We start from the raw sequence: 13,920 nt of genomic DNA, 5'->3' as shown, positions 1-13,920 counted from the left end.
AATAACCAGATGTTATTGTTGCTCATTTGTATAATGTTTTGCAATGTCTTTAGCAAGCACATATCTTCTACAAATATTGAAAGATTTCCTTATTTCCAGAAAGAATGAGGTTCAGTTATGAGTGTGAGACTGACCTTCTCAAAAACTTTTATCATGTTTATTTAATTCTAAGTACTGGTTAAGCCTCTATTGTAAGCCTTTAGATAGCATACTGACACCCAACCCACTTTACAGTACACATATACTGTATAAACAGCTCTGTGTGAAATGCTATCCAGATCATAAGACCTGCAATGCAGTACTTACACTATGAATCATGAGACTAGTAATTCAGAGGTTATGATGTGTAATCCTGTGAAATCTGTTTTGATGAAAAAGTAAATCGAAGGCTGCTTAATGATACAGCATTGTTTTTTTTAAAGAAAGACTTGATTGTATTGGACATGTACCTGATAAAAATATAATGATGAACATATTTTGATTGTCTGAAATAGACACCATAACAATGTAATTAGCAGTGTGTAGCAGCAATGCTTATTAATAAGGCAGAATTAAGTGTTGCGGTGCTTTCCTAAATGAGGCCTCATCTCTCTGTTCATCTCTGTGGTGCAGCCACAGAGAAACTATTCATGCAGGCTGATTTAAAGATCTTTTCTTTTGATAAGGGACAGCTCCCAAAGGGGGATGCACTTAGCTAAGCCTGGCTATCATGATCAATGGTCATCCATTGGCGCCTATCTGTCTAGGGAGTGCCAGATGGACATCTGGACTGCATTCCTAAGTGTCAGGAGTAAGTGACTCATATCTCACCTTGATCAACCAATCAGGGACTGGTAGGGCCGAGTAACCCACGTGGGACTCTGATGCCCATGGAACTTTTAGCCAGTCAACGAGCTGAAGTTCCTCCAGGTAAAAACAGGCAACACAGAGGGCCTGGGAGAATTCTGTGGGCTTTTCTAAAGGGAATTCAAAGGAGAATTCCAGGGCAGGACAGCCCAGGAGCATAAGGCTCCTGAGGGCAGGACATTCTCGCAGCGCACCTCCTGACCATCCTGAGACTCAGCCCGGACAACCACAGAACGGCCAGTGTGTCCGAGTGCCAGAACTTTCCTTTGTTCTAAGAGTCGAGACAGAGGTTGCCAGAGAGTAACCAAAGGATCCACCCGAGGTTAGCACCAGCAGCAGGCCTCGTGAACAGGTCAGAACTGTGGACAGCTGAATCACTATTCAGAACTAGCGCTTCATCAGGAACGAACCGGTCCTCTTCCTGACTTGCTGGGACTCACAGTCATCTTTTCTCCTGTGCACAAACTTTGCTAGTTAAAGCCAACACTAACTAGCAGGTCAGTGAGCATCTGCAGCGCACCGTCGCAAACCGCACAGCACAGCCTGGCACCGAGCCAGAGAGCGCGGATTGGACAGCAACAGCCTGCAACTGTTTCTTTGTGCCCGCAGGAGACCTGAATCCCCAGAGATTGGATGAGTATTCAACTTCAATGCATTACAGCTCGAGAATTCAATTGTTATCCCAACCAGTTGATATCAATTTAATTCCTAAGAGTTATGTACTTGTTTTGAGTATCTAATGTAGAAGTTATAACCAAGTTCATTTACGAAACGGTCTATACTGAACGTATGTCCTCTTGATATTTGTAACACTTTGTAACTGACTGAATATATACCTTTTGTATTCTGATAACCCTCTCAATAAGATCTGTTAGGTTTACATGCATATTCTATGTATTAATAAATGTATCCTCGTGTATTAGTACCTTTGTGTGTGCGTTGTTTGAGTTATATCGCATGGTTGGATTCTAAAGCCATCAAAAGAATCATTTTGTGATTTACTGCTACAATTAATAATTGTCCCAGTAAATGCCCAAACCCTACAGAACTGGTGCCTTCAGAGAGCACACTACAAGTGTTAAATAAAAATGTATTTGCAGAATAAACAATCATTTGCACAGGCTAAGATCTGGGTTCTTTATAGTGACTGACAGTGCACTGGAGGTGATATCGCAGTCTATTGCTAATTTACTGATCCTAGTTCTATCTCTGTGAAAGTACTTAAATATGCGAACGAGTGTCTATTCATCATTTTAAAACTGGAGCAGACTGTCATAGTACGTGATATTTCAAAATTAATCTTTCAGCAGGCAATATTTCAGAAATCACATGCCATAACTTTCTGATGCTGTGTGAGTACCAAAACAATTTCCTTTTGAAGAATAAAAATGGGATTATAAGTGTTAATGGCTTCTTTCTTTTCAGGCCGGCACATGATATCAGTCTGGAGGAATTCGATGATGAGGACTTATCAGAAATTACAGATGACTGTGGGATTGGACTGAACTACGACTCGGATCCATATGATAAGGTAAAACATGCTTCAAAACTGTTTATAAAAAGACAGTTGAAACTCCCCTATACAGTAAATCATGCCAAGAAGGTCACTGCTTTGGCTTGGTGGATGGGTATTTAAGCAAAAAAATCTCTTTGTGAAGCCAACTTGTCCATATCCCAGTTATTATACCTTAGTGAGCAGATTCCTGGTGAAAATTATGGTCTCTCTTTCTCCAGAAAGTTTAATTTTGGACACATTAACATAGGGTTGTGAAATAAACCACTATAACTTTGTATAGAATTCAGGCTCCTGAGTTCATGTAAATGCTTTGTTTTTCAGTGTATATGATATTAGTCTGAGGTTTTATTGAGATCTTATGCAAATCACAAAGAAGTTTTAACTTTGAGTTCCTGAAGAATTCTCTTGATGGTGTCAGGTATTTCAAATATTCTTCTATCAATGAGGTGTGGGAAATCTTTTGTCCTTTTGTAAAACATCAGTATGCATACTGTATGTAGTTCTGTATTAAAATAGCTTTATACTATTTTGGTATTAGAATGTTCTGGATTGTCAGTGTCTTGATGTTAGAATGTTCTAGGAATTGAAGAACGTAACGTAATTTAGTGTCCATTAGTTTTTGGTTTCAGAACTTTCAAGATGCTATATAGATTCTAGGGGATTCCGGACGAGGTTCTAGACAAATATCTTGTATAATTCAATAAATCGTATAATACATTTATTTGTGACTGAATAGATCACGGTTACATAAGGTCCTGGCTGCAATGAACAGTAAAAGAATGAAAAACTAAAAGATTCGGAGTCCATCACTCCTCAGTAGGGATAAGTATTATTTTGCTGGAATGTTGTGTAGTGTAGATCCTAAGGCTTCACTAACACCTGACTCTCATCACAGATGGCCTTGTTTTCCAGCTGGTTCTTGGATGCTTGTGTGTGCTTGATTACGACAGTCCTTAAAGTGATTGAATATAAGCTACCTTAAAGGATCTTATAATGTTTAGTCATGCATTTCCCCAAATAGATGATTCAACAACCTTGCTATTAAGTAATCTCTCACAGAATTCAGGACTTAGCAAGCACAGTGCTTCTGTGTCCTTTAAGCTCATAGTGCTAACTGTTTATTCAGACCAAAGAACTGTCTGCATTTTCCCCTTCAGTCTTTGCAATGTAAATGTTTTATTACTATGGCATGGTGCCATGCCTGCAGTGGAAGATTTGTGACCCACAGGAGTTACTGCTATGCAGAGTTTAGGTTAGAAACCACAAGCATCTATATGCGAGAACATAACAGACGTATTTCATTGCATTGTGCTCGAAAGAATTGAGGGGTTATTTTTAGAACAGAGACTACATGCCAGCATCTACTGGCTGATTAAGTATATAAACATGGCTTCACTGTGCATTTTGAGACTATGTCTTAATCCTTAGGACCTGTACATATTTTTATATAAAAAACCCAGGCTCTGATCTCAGTCAAGGGCACTTGCGACAAGAGGAGAATCATAACCTGACTCATTGCAGCAAGGAAAATTGCAGTCTCTGTTGTCTTATGCAATCAGGAAGAGTAGAGAGAAAAAAATACATGCAAGCAAAATGCAAATTTCCTTTTCTTTTCACTTGAACATACAGTATCTTTAGGGTTTACAAAGGTTTACATTGTTAACTCTCAAGTAACAGATGACAGTAAACAGAAGACAGAAGAATCTCATTCAGCCCTTCTCACGGGAGAATGATTTTTAGAACTTAGAATCTGAATGATTTTCAGACTTCAGCATGAGACGAATGGGTGAACTTTACTAAGAAATAAAAAGGTGACATTCTGTACAGATGTGTCTCACTATATTGGGGGTGTTTCAGTTGCGTTATCTGCCTTCAGGAGATGGCTTTTCCTGGAAGCAATAATGAGTACAAACTGATCCAGATCAGACTTTCCTCTATATTCTGGTTTGCAGGTTTAGATTTCACTGTTGTATTAATGCTGTGACTTGGAGTCTAGTCACTAAAGCTGTTATCCATGTTAAGAAATACGTGACTGCCAGCAGGCTCTTTTTACTAGAAAATGAGTGGCCATGATCAAGTCCCAGCTGAGAGAGAGCTGGATTTGTCACATTGTTGTCATGACTCAGATTACTGACACTGACGTTTCTGTGGAGGAGAAAGATACATTTGAGGGTGTCACCATATACAGAGAAGATGCAGGATACTGTGTTACTAGCACTTGCTTATATGCATTTTGCAGGTGCAAGCTGTTAATTTAGGAGAATGTAATAAAATAGATGCCACACTTTACAATTGTTTAATCATGATCATATATGGAATGTGTGATGCTGACAGTGAAGAAATAATATTTATCAAATAATACACAATATTGAGTTACTTTAGGAATACACTATTGCAAATGCTACAGATTTCAAATTAACAGTACATTATTTTTCTGTACTATCGGCACTCCTGACATTGAAATACTGTATATACAGGGAGTGATATCTGATAAATCATGCAATTATTATTTTCTTAACACATCCATTATTATATTGGATATGGCCTTGTCACTGGAGAAAGACACCATGAAATTCTTTAAAAAAATACATGAAAACTCGTTAAAAAGCCATCAATATGTAGATTCAACCTCAATGTAATGCTTTGTGTCAGAAAGCATGATTTTAAAGACGTGGCAACATCTTTGAATCTCTGCCAGCAATGTTAAGTCTGACTCAGCCCAGAGATGTTTTTCCTTCCCTTGAGATTATCAGATAGAGACACTAAATAGGATGGATCCCTCTTTGTGTTGCTTGACTAAAAAATAATGTTGATTGTATGTGATGGACTAGCTGAACCATCTAAACATGGGCATATGTATTTGTACTGTGCCAGAAATAGTATTCTGCTTACCTTTTCCTGCTAAAGTATTCTAAAGCATTACATAAAGGAACATGTACTGTGAATGTGAATTGTAAAATGTATATGTTAGTGGTACAGCCAATTACAAAAACACTATATTTATCAACATGACACATTAAAGAATCTGATTTATTCTCAAATATGTAAGGGAAATCTGTCTTCTAATTTTCTGATTTACCCATATTTCAGTACAGAATTAGTAGAATTTCATCATGTTAACAAGATGACAAAAAAGTACGACCTTTTTAAATCTCAGGATAAAGGTTAATTGCAATATGTTCACAGTGGTTTGAAAGCTGAACCTCTGGGTAATATAATGTGTTTGTTTCCCATTGTAGTGTTAGTATCACAAACCAATTTAAAGAAACCTACAGTAATGTGCGTTTCTATGTATTCACGAGTTTTTGCAAAATACCTTTGCAGTGCACAACCTCTGCTACCAATTAATAATGCGGTTTAAAAAGAAGCCGGAATACAGTGCCATTTCTCATAATTTAAATTAAAGAATTTTATAATTGTTTGCATTGGGACTATGATGTGAAAATTAAAGTGTCCTACTTTCTGTTCTGCTTTAGGAAAGATGTTTATTCTGCGTGCTTGTTGGTACATTCCTTTGTATTTGTCTCAAGCCGAGTTGAGTGTGTGCAGTGTCTAGGCCTGGGGTTAGAATCGTCCGCAAGGCTTGTTGAAAGTCTAAACCACATCGGTAAAAAATGCTTTTGCTTATTAAGGTGAAGGGAAAATAACTCTTATCTATGGTATTCCATTGCCTGAATTAACGCCTATATGTACATTCTCTATCTAGAACCGTGCATCTTTGTTGTTTTTTTTGTTTGGGTTTGTCCATAAATCCAAACATTTGCAGCAAAGCTCACGTGCTGTTCTTCCTAGTCTTAAATCAAGAGTGCCCTCAAAGAAAGTGTTGATGAGCTTTATGTTATGTTATGTTTATGTTATCTTTGTGCATCATACAGGAACACATATAAAATGGCTTTGCATAAATTAGAAGTAGCTGGTGTATTGGATTTATTCCCATTAATGTAAAATCTCAGATGTGACCGAATAATTGAACTGTTTAACATCTTTGCGAATTTTTACTCTGTCGTCATTTCCATTCCGGGAAAGATTTCTATGTACAGTAAAATCAGTGCTAAAGGCTGTTAGCCGATTTTTTCTTTGACTTATGTTTTGATCTAGATGGCACAGTTGCACAATGGTTAGCATTGCTGCCTTGCAATGGACTTTGTATGTTCTCCCTGTGTTTGTGTGGGTTTTCTCCATGAGTACCATACTGGTACTGTATGTTAATTGGCTTCTGGGAAAATTTGCCTTGTTATGAGTGAGTGCATGTCTGTTGGTCTGCCCTTCCATGGACTGGCGTACTTGTGCCTGTTGCTTTCCAGGATAATCTCTCGCTGTCTAGTGATCATGATTTCGATGAAGCGGTTAGAAAATGGATGTAAAGATGTTTTGATCTACTTTGGTGTTGTTTGGAGTGCTTCACAGGAAGCTGTTGGGCATAATTCAATATATATAAAATATTCTCCTATTATTTATTGTTCAATATGTTATTATGTTTAACAGTGCCATGCAAAAGTGTTAACATGCTTCAGATTATTTCAAAATTTCAAAATGATCCATACACGTTTTAAACTTCAGAGCTTAGAATTTATGCAAAGGTGGAAGAGTTCTACAGGTAAGATAAGTTTTAATCAGCAAAATCCTAAGATAAACTTAAATACGTTACTTAATATTCAGACTAGAGAACTCAATATTTCTTTAGTCAACATAGAAGCACCTTTGGCAGCAATTAGAGCCCATGTCTGTTGGAATAAATTTCTACCATATTCAATCATTGTGCAATGTCTTAATAAATTTGCAATGCATTGTATATCTTTTCCTTTTTTTGAAAGTTACTCATGAGTACAATAAATTCCAAACCTGAACATATAGTAACACTATAACAAATGAATAGCAATGTTTCAGATTCCTTTAAATGTGGTGTTACATTTAAATGTGATACACTGCTAAATATTTTCTCAATTCCACTTTCTTTATAAAAAGCACCTTGAGTATTTTATATAGTTAACATGTTATTCTCACTATTATTTTGAAGCAGACAATCATACCAGCACTCTATAAAAACCATTTGTGTTTTTTAGCATTCTGTCATAATGGCTGCAGAACCAAGATCATGATACTGATAGTTAGAAAATGACTTTTTCAAAGTCATTGTGTCATTGAAAAGTCACTGTCACAGGAAGTGTCTGTGTCTTGGTGTCAGTTTTGCTGCCAACTCAATGGTGTCTCAAGGTCTTTTTTAGAGATGTACAAGTGTACTTCAGTGTGTCAAAATGTGCTCTCTAATGGGTATTAGAGAAAGAAACAGTCAGGTTGATTCCAAACTCTCAAGCTCTGTTATTAGCATATACTACATAGCAAATGTAACCCACAAGACAAACAAATACACCGTTTAAGATAGGCTTGACAATATGCCTTCATAATCGTAACATCATTGTAGTTTGTTGAGCAAAGGCTAAAGATCATAGAAAAACATACTGAATTTTGTATAAGATGTATGGTTTCATGTATGAAGGTCTCCATGTCCATGTTCCTCTATAATATGTATATTACAACTGTTTCCTCTGCTGAAGGTAGCAGACTGGAGTAATATTTTAACATCTGCAAGTTGTTCAGAGCCTCAGGTGTGGTCTGCTGTTTGAAGCCAGAAAAAAGAATGTCATGGGAAGTACAGCAGTCCAATACAGACAAAAAAGCATAGGTGTGCTCCAGTAGTACTGGAAGACATTTTCCCTTGTTTGGCCAATTTGGTATCTGCACGTAGACAAGACACAAATCAGTACTATGTAAATTAATTAATAACCAAATGTGAAAATGGGTAAAAATGCCTTTAGTACTCTTATATTAACTTAAAATTGAATAAGTTCTTAGTCAGACTAAATCACCCACTCACCTGCTGTGCATTAGAAAGGCATTTATTTTGGCATTTTATGTTCAGCAAATTCCCCTGTGGCTAAGAAAGTCATGTTTTTGATATTCATATTTTTACCTGCATGTACACTGCATATTCCTGTTGTGTTTTTGATAACCAGGCCTGACAATAGTGTCCTACTCCTGAATAGGCAGGATCATGTTATATGTACAGTAGCTATTATTTCACACAGTAAAGCTTTATTGCTGTAAAACTAAGAAAAGTGATTATGTCTTTGCTTCAGAATAAAATGTAAATAAGCATGCTTGTGGCTGCTGATTTTCAGGTTGCAGAAATATGTAAAATGCATTTTTATTTATAGCCACAGATCCAGGGCTTTTCAGCACTGGATCTGTAAAATTCCCATTCGTCACATTCTTAATCTGCAGTGTTTATTTCTGCAACCTATCTTTGTCAAGCTGATTGTGTAGAGTTCACAGTTTAATGCCAGAATACAGAGCTCCGAACAAAAATGAAAATAAAAAGAACTTTGTGTTGGTTACTATTTTGTATTAAAAAATAAATCATTCTATTTTTGTCTTTGTATTCTCTGCTGAGAACAGTGACCCTGTTTGGATGGGCCACTGGTCACATAAAGTCATGTAATTCCCCTCTAATAACCTACCTACAGTACCACCCAATACACCCCCAAACCTTCAAAAAATAACACAAATACACAACTGTTTATCAGAATTGATACTCATTTTCTGGTGTTGTTTCTAAAAAATATTTAGGACATAAAATGCAAAGTATAAATCAATAAATGTTACAGAGTATTAGTAAAACATAATCTAGAATAGCATATCCAAATTTGGTCTCTGCGTTCAGAAGAAATTGCTGCTCTAGAAGTCTGTTTAAAGAAGACAGACAGCAGGTTAATTACTGTAATTTAATCAAAGTCCTGCAACAGACAACAGGGTTAAAGAAACTGAATCACGTAGTATTGAACAGAGAAGAGTATCGTCTCAATACAAGTATTTAAAATCTGAAAGTACTGACAAAGTCACACCGATTTTCTTCAGAGATGGCATGAGGCAAGCACCAGATAACACACATAGAAATGACACTTATTTAAACAAGAGAAAAGGGGAACTTTACACAAAGAGATGCAAGAGTAGGGAAAAAATCTTATCCTGCCCTGTTTTGGGAGCAGATCAGATCACCAATTAGCTACCAGCAACCAAGTCCACAAGATGTTCACAGTGACTTCATATTGTGTGTAACCCTTCTTATGCTCTTACTGTGTATATAGCATTGTAGTTACTACCTAAGCATTACATCCACCTTCTTGCTTATCTGACAAGATGTCATCACCTTTTCAATTCTGTCTAGATGCTCATAAATCCAGAATAAACTGTTTTCAGCTATTAACAATTTTTCAAAGTAGACAATAAGACTAAAGGGGGAACGTATGACACTTTCTAATGTAGCCATTTTTATCCACAGAACTATTAATATGTTTTACGGTATATGTTCATTACACCACTGAGTGCAGTAAAGACGGAAACAAGGAAAGAAACTATTTGATCTCCTCTGTCAGAGGCTTGAGAATTCAGCATTGAGCAATGTGCTGCAGTCATGAATTATTTAACCAGAATGTCCTGCAATTAAAAAAAGAGTGTTGCAATGGTAGCACTTTTTACCCTTTTGACTTGCAGATAAATTAGATAGGAGGTGTGTCTGTATAAAATAGTGACTATACGAAAAAAAACAGGACAAGTTTGGAAAATATGTCTAAAACTGATGATATTGATGAATAAATTCATAATAATCCAGTTAAAAGTTGGAACAAGAAAAAATTCAAATAGAAATTCAGGGATTTGGCCATACTGAATATTCTTACATCTAGCCTTGAAAGTTTTAAATAACTTTTTTCTGAATGTTTTGTCTTCTGTTCACTTTGTCTTCATATGCAATTTTTGAATTTTATTATTGATGTGATGTGCTTTATATGTATTGTAAAAACGTTTGATATTATTGCCTTTGAAGGTGCTATATACATTTTATTATAAACCTTGGCTTTGAACAGAAAAATATTCGTTAGCGTCTTTCATCCATCCATTGTTAAACCACTTCATCCAATTCAAGGATATGGGGGAGCTGGAGCCTGGTAAAAAACTAAAAGTTCTATTTGTGACTTTTACCATATTTATACCATCTACTATAAGTCAGGTTTCGTGGCCTGACATTTTATTCTGTGATGGTCAATCCTGGGATATGATTACAGCAAAACAACATTTGTACCATCATCTAGCCAACACCTATACACAGTAACATAATTTTTAAATATTTTATGACTACTGGTCTGCAAAAATATACAAAGTATGCTTGTTGACAATTTTTTTGTTAGACCTTTGTAGAGTAGCTCATTTTCATATATGTGAAATTGATCAATATTGCACTGTGAGCAAACTAGGAAACTGTGAGGTCAATAATATTTAGTGTAGGCATGAATCCTTAAAGAAAACTAACACAGTACGGGCCAGTTTTGGTTTGTCTGAGTCAGAGACACAGGTATATCTAGACATGGCTTTTAATACTTTTGTTTTTGTTTGACTGCTCTAAAACCTGTATAAAAAACAAAAGCTAATTGCAACTACTGTCCTAAAGCAGTGGGGCATATTACTGATCTTCTCTGAGTCTGTTAGTGTTTGTTCCAATTGGGTCCTTAATAACTGGTCCTCAATGGTGCCAGCCTGCTTGTTTAAACTTTTTTCTTCTGTATCCTGGGCTTTGATTCAAAAATTGCCTTAGCTAAGGAATATTTCGAACAGCTGCAGCATGCAGGACATTATGTAGTCTCTCTTCAACTTACTAAGAATTGGCTCACTTATTTCTGACAAAAGCTTTTAAAAGGTGAATAATTAATGATAAATAGCCACAAGCTGGAATAACACTGTATCAGACACTCCCACAGTTGAGATTTTTTTCCTCTGCTTATTTCCTATAGGTCATGTGTCAGCTACAGTAGCACTCCTGAATGGGTGCAGCTCTGACAGTCATTGCCAAGAATCGGTTTGATTCCAAGTTACAAAACCCATTCATTTTTAAGAGCTGAAAGCAAAGTAAGCTCAAATGGAAAATTGATATCGATTAGCATTTGATTAAGGACTCGGCTAGAACACAATCCATAAGGCACTGAGGTGGCCTCTGGACCAGGATTTAAAATCACTTCCCTGAAGTGCCTTTGCTAAATTTCTAAGATTCTGCTCATTGTACCTGTTTGAGGACTTTCAAACTGTATGTGAACAGAATATGTGAACTTCCATCCAGCCAGATCTGGATGGAAGACTAATATTCCAGTAGGTTTCCAGACTTTATTTGGGTGGAAAACAAAAATGTCTTTTGAAGAATAATGCCAAATGCTACAGACAGCACATACCACCTGCTCTCTAACATGCACTAAAAAAGATCTTTATAATATATTTACACACATTGCTAAGAAACCCCTCTTTATAGAGAGCAAACCCTCAAGCACACCCCACTCTCCGTAATTAACAACCCATGAACTATTTACAACAGGTGAACTACAGACTAATCAGACTAGCTTCCACTTTAGTGAAATTGTGGCTGCTACATACACTAAATTCCTGTAAAAAACATCGAATTCAGGATAAGAATTTTATTGCAGGTAGAACAATTGATTTCCTGTGGCAACCCTGGAGTTGGTTCAAAGATTCTGTCAGTCTCCTGAACTCTCAAGTGTTCAAGTGTGTCAAGAAGACAACTAGAATTTTACACATTCGTGTACATGAAATACATAATATCGGGTTAAATTTTTTTGTCTTACTGTCCTTCTAATGTCTTCATTATGTTTACATACTGTATATTCTTTTACATACTTGATAATCTTTTCCTGTGTGAGCCAAGGGTCATCCAAAAATTGTGGTTTAATTCAATCACATGGTAAAACCTTGATTAAATCCGTTTACATTTCTCCAAAGTCATTACCATGTAAAACAAGAACCACTGACAATTATTTTTGCCTTCCAGTTGCAAATGTTCACAATGTTCCTGACTGAAACTGCTAAAACAGCACACAGAAATTAAAAAAAAAACAAGAAAAAATCACAGGAACTTCAAAAATATGTATGCAGAATCAGAACAGCAGGATTTGCTAGAGCCTGTGTGATTCAATCTGAAAAACACCCCTAGGGCACAGAGTCAGTTCTGTTAAACCAGTCACCAGATGCACTTACAAATCACTGCCTGTCATTTTCTGCAATGGACCAGCTGATGCCTGCAGAAACCCAATCCACCGATCTCTGCATGTGTTCACTGGACTGTTAAAAAAAGACCTGATTCAATTAAGGTTTCTCATTCGTTTTGACTAATATCTACCTTTTATTCTCTTCTATAACACCTCATTGAAAAAAAAAATGATAGGCACATTCTATGTGAGAACCTGACTAAATCAAATTTACTATTACGCGAGCACCAATATTATCTCTTGTATCTTTTTATTTTTGTCAGCAGGAGAGATATAGTATACTGTACTTACTTGGCCATGGTTTGAGCCAACAATAATTTCAAAGCTGTATTTAGGGGTGGATGCAGTCTTGAGTATTCTAGACATTGAAGAGGTTTTTGGTGGTGTAGGAGACCCTGTTAAAAAAAGGTACAGCATTTTGTTTAGGTATGAGAATTAAAACACTGGTACGCTCTGAAGATTACACAGTTCTGCTCTTAGGCACGTGCTTTGTATTTTCCATTTTACTTTTGTAGAAATCTGATTTTTTTGGTACCATGAACAGCTTTGCATCCCCTAATACCAAATCTGCTTAGCAGTACAGAAATAGATTATAAGTGTATGCGCTGTAGTAAATATGGTTATTAGACAACATAGTTGTAATGATAAGACAATTTAAGATGACACTCCCTTGATATTTTTATTTCACGTTTTACATTGAATGACATTCAAACATCTGGAATCAATGGATTCAAAATCTGTTTCCAGAAAACATGGGTTTGTGGATTTTGTACAGAAATGAGTTGTTATAGTAATGTTGTAGGATTACATTTCCCAGTATGCAATTACATATCCTTGGTAATTCTGTAAATCTATGGTAATTAATCCCAGGACACTGCCAAATTTATAGCAGAAGATAACAAGGGCTTTTTTTTACTTAGTAAGCATGTGGAAGTTGTATATGACGTGATCCAATGTTAATGAATCCCTTGGCACCATTAAATTAACCAAGGAAACATACAGTACGGTAGATTTTCCTGTTCATCTTAAATGTCTTTTTTTGGCAAAGATAAATTTGCTGCCCCTGTAGCTTGCTACTACCGTTTACTAGTTTACTGTTTGAAAAAAAGCATTGGAGAGTATGTATTCTAACTCCATGGTCTGGTGAATTGGAAGTGATCAACAAAAATCTGTAACAGCACAAATATTTTAAGATAACACTATTGACACTACCAGCACCATTTTGTGTTACTGTGCGAGTTGGGTTTGTATATTTTATGAATGTGCTTGTTTCTTTCTACTCCAGTTTTTGCTAAAATCATTTGAATATGTTGGAAGATGACATGTTTTCACAACACAAAAGGAAACTATATATAACTATTTATAATATATATATATATCAAATAATCTCTTCTCTTGAGATTAGATACTGGATAGAGTACGATGTGCATGACTTTAAATAAGAATAAAATGTGA

At 36.1% G+C, this 13,920-nt stretch overlaps 1 protein-coding gene across 4 annotated transcripts in view; it reads left to right on the top strand.

Moving 5' to 3' along the window:
• mapk8ip2 (mitogen-activated protein kinase 8 interacting protein 2) overlaps positions 1-13,920 on the top strand; it is a 78,650-nt gene that overhangs the window by 31,744 nt on the left and 32,986 nt on the right. For all 4 annotated transcript variants that reach the window (XM_006633737.3, XM_015353237.2, XM_015353239.2 and 1 more), the window contains exon 2: positions 2,272-2,377. In XM_006633737.3, coding sequence (XP_006633800.2) covers positions 2,272-2,377 — 106 coding nt within the window. The remainder of the gene's footprint in view (positions 1-2,271; positions 2,378-13,920) is intronic.

Source organism: Lepisosteus oculatus, chromosome 7, assembly GCF_040954835.1.
Source record: "Lepisosteus oculatus isolate fLepOcu1 chromosome 7, fLepOcu1.hap2, whole genome shotgun sequence".
NCBI lineage: Eukaryota > Metazoa > Chordata > Actinopteri > Semionotiformes > Lepisosteidae > Lepisosteus > Lepisosteus oculatus.
Note: the sequence above shows the minus strand (reverse complement) of the source record. Positions and strands in the feature narration are given on the sequence as shown.